At 37.3% G+C, this 3,118-nt stretch overlaps 1 protein-coding gene across 2 annotated transcripts; it reads left to right on the forward strand.

Annotated features, from left to right (window-relative positions):
- The first annotated feature begins 1,192 nt into the window (after window positions 1-1,192).
- LOC107752161 (uncharacterized) lies at window positions 1,193-2,638 on the forward strand. Of its 2 annotated transcripts, none has more exons than XM_016568054.1 (2): window positions 1,193-2,029; window positions 2,394-2,638. In XM_016568054.1, exons 1-2 carry the CDS (start codon window positions 1,332-1,334, stop codon window positions 2,482-2,484), a joined length of 789 nt encoding a protein of 262 aa, XP_016423540.1. In that variant the 5' UTR covers window positions 1,193-1,331; the 3' UTR covers window positions 2,485-2,638. The 2 variants fall into 2 exon arrangements, with proteins under 2 accessions (XP_016423540.1, XP_016423548.1); XM_016568062.1 differs by having other exon boundaries at window positions 1,193-1,593.
- The last annotated feature ends 480 nt before the right edge of the window (window positions 2,639-3,118 follow it).

Genomic DNA, 3,118 nt, shown 5'->3' on the forward strand with positions numbered 1-3,118 from the left:
TTTTTTTAAAGGGCTGGATAATATTAAATAATCATATTATCATACAATATTACTATGCCATTTGATTTCATGAATAATTATGTATTTTCATGTATTTCTTATCTATATGGTTTGTGGTATTGATGCTAAAGGACAAAAATGTGCTATTCATACATTATTTAGCCCAATGTTTGGTCCATGTATCAGGCTGGTTCTGCCAAATTGTCAGTTTCCCTATCCAGTCATTACGCAGTCCTGTTTTGCATTAATCAATAGGTATCTATCAAAAAGAGAGCTCAAATGCCCTCCAGTGTACATTCTGTACAGTGCAGACATTTACAAGTTACAGTTTTAGACTCGCATTTTGCTTTCCGTATTCTTTTAAATGCAGGCCTACTTGTCCATTTCTCCTCCATTCCATCCATTTTCCACCGCTTTATCCTCTGCAGGGTCACAAGGAGACGGAACCCATCCTAGTGTCAAAATATAGCATATGTTCAGTTCAGTTCATTATTTGGGACATTATGTCCTCATAACTGTGCAAAGGCACATGTTTATTTATACAACATAGCTAGTAGGCTATCTGTCAGCCTGTCAAGATCATTGTCAAGTTTTTAGTTAGAGGCTATGTTTTTGCTCCTTTTAATTTTGTTTTCTGTATTATATTTTATTTATTTTTAATGCTAAATTAGGAAATTATTATTGATATAATCTTGGTTCAAATTTCTACATTTGTTTTTCTAAATAAAAGACATAAACAATGCTCTCGAAAAAATAAATTGACTAGCAGAAATCGTGTTCTTCTCATCAGGTAACCAGCAACAGAGCGATTGTTGAACTGGACCTTTGACAAATCGTCAATATTGTTACTAAATGTACATTTCACATATATAATGTGAAAAACCCGTGGTAGTTTAAAATGTCCTAAAGATATTTGGCGTTTGGCTAATAGTAGCTACTAGCGATACGTCCTTAAACAAATTGGGTTGCCTGAAGGAACCTCCTTTTTCCTGATTTCCTGCAAGTGCTTTAAAATTAAAGGTAGTGTCCTCTCGAAGATAACTTTAATTCGCACACTGTGTACACGAGGGGGACATGTGAAGTAGCCTACACGATTTTGCCCACATGCAGGTTGTTGAATAACCAACAACCCTCGATCTGACGCAAGTCTCGTAGCGGGACTCCACATAACGCTGGGTCCACATAAACTGAGCCACTCAGAATCAAAATCGGGCTCTGGGGTCGCTCAACCCCTCTTTCAGTACCAAAGAGTATAAAGAGTGATTTTAGTCGGCGTTAATTGTAAGGACTGCATTTAAAAGGACCACAAGAGTCCCAAAAGAAAGTCTGCGATGGCTTCGACGCCCTCCGCTTCAGCGCTGTCAGCTGTGCTCCGGTGTCAGGGGAATATCCTCGCCAGAAAACAGGCGAACAAGAAGCGGCCTCCAGCGGCAGTGTATGGGCTCGGGATGACATGTGGAGACTCGGTCAAATCTTCTTTTCGCTCTCTTTGGGGATTCGTATTTCACAGGGAGCGAGTGGAGATTCTCGGGGTTTTGTCCGTTGCAGTGCGATTTGAAACGGACTGTTCAGGAAAATCTTCGATAAGAAATGGTGAATCCAAAGATCTTCTGGTCAAAAGCTCCCCAAAGACTGACAACAAAATGTTAACTAGGAAAGCATCAAGCGAACAAAATCAATGGCCAAAGACGAAACTGACGTCGGACAATACTTTTGCTTTTAAACCCCAACGTTACAGAGTTTTATTCAAAAACAACCTGGTTCTGCGACTGGATGGCACGTATTTACGAAAATTGAACTCCGATTATCCATGGACTTGTTGTATTTGTGTACTTTGCGCTCAGAACAAGAGCACACTAAACTACAGTAATGTAATCCCGTTGTTTTCTCTTGGCTTATTGTGGATTTTAAGGAATAAACTGATATATTTCACAACCGCAGTGTCAGACAGTGTGCGGAAGCAGCAACTTGGAATAGGCTGGAACCAGCTTCATCCGGATGTAAATTGTCGCCAATGTGGTTTTAAAAGGTCACAAGAAGTCAAACCTTTTTTTTGCCTGTAATTCTATACATACTGGATTATCCTAACACACATTTTTTATCCAAATTCAAGTACTACTTTAAGACTCCCAAGTACTTTATTTCAATTAAATCCAATTTTTTATACAGCCACACTTATACACAAATATAGTTCATTTCTAACTTTTACATAAATCTCCAGTTAGTAAATGAGGTCATTCAATTCAAAACTATTAATAAAGGACGATTTTCCTGTATAAAAGTACAGAAATTATTGCAGCCTATTTATTTTAAGAGTCAAAAATTGGCATGCACCAATGTGTTTATATAGGCTATATTAGAATAACAACAATATTTTCTTTTCTTTTTTCTAGTGTGATAAGTTGTGTGGATGTGCCAAATGTAGGCCTACTTCTGAACATCATGAGGATCAAGACACTGGAAGGAGCTGAACCTGGGGAATGAGTCTTCTGCTGAAGACAATATGGATGACATGCACTTCACACAAATGCACTTTCATAGATACAGTTGTGCTCAAAATTATTCATACCCTTGGTAAATACGATCAAAGGCAGCCCTGAAAATAAGTTTGCATTGTTTATCCATTTGATCTTTCATTAAAAAAAAAAATCTAACCTTTAATTGAAGTAAAAAAAGCATGGCTTCCTGTTTCAAAGGAATATAAATATGAGGAACACAAAGGCCAAATTCACTTAATCATTGATCACAATGAGTAAAATCAAAGAATATATTTCTGATGTGCAGCAAAAATTGTTGAACTTCACAAAATAGAAAGTGGCTGTAAGAAAAGAGCCAAAGCATTTAAAATCCCCATTTCCACCATCGGGGCAATAATGAAGAGGTTCCAATTAACTAAAGATGTTACAAATCTGCCTCTGAGTAAGATCACAGCTGGAGAACTGTAGAAAATATTTGAGTCTCGGGTCAGAAACCCTATAAAAAAAAATAAAATTCAAACAGCCCCTACATCACCAAATGTTGTTGGGGAGGGTTTCAAGAAAAATCTAGAAGAAGAAAAAAACACTCATCCAAAAACAAACTCCAGCATATTCATTTGCTAGACATGACTGGAACTTTT

This window comes from Sinocyclocheilus rhinocerous, unplaced genomic scaffold (assembly GCF_001515625.1).
Source record: "Sinocyclocheilus rhinocerous isolate Xijiao unplaced genomic scaffold, SAMN03320098_v1.1 scaffold1965, whole genome shotgun sequence".
NCBI classification, from domain to species: Eukaryota; Metazoa; Chordata; class Actinopteri; order Cypriniformes; family Cyprinidae; genus Sinocyclocheilus; species Sinocyclocheilus rhinocerous.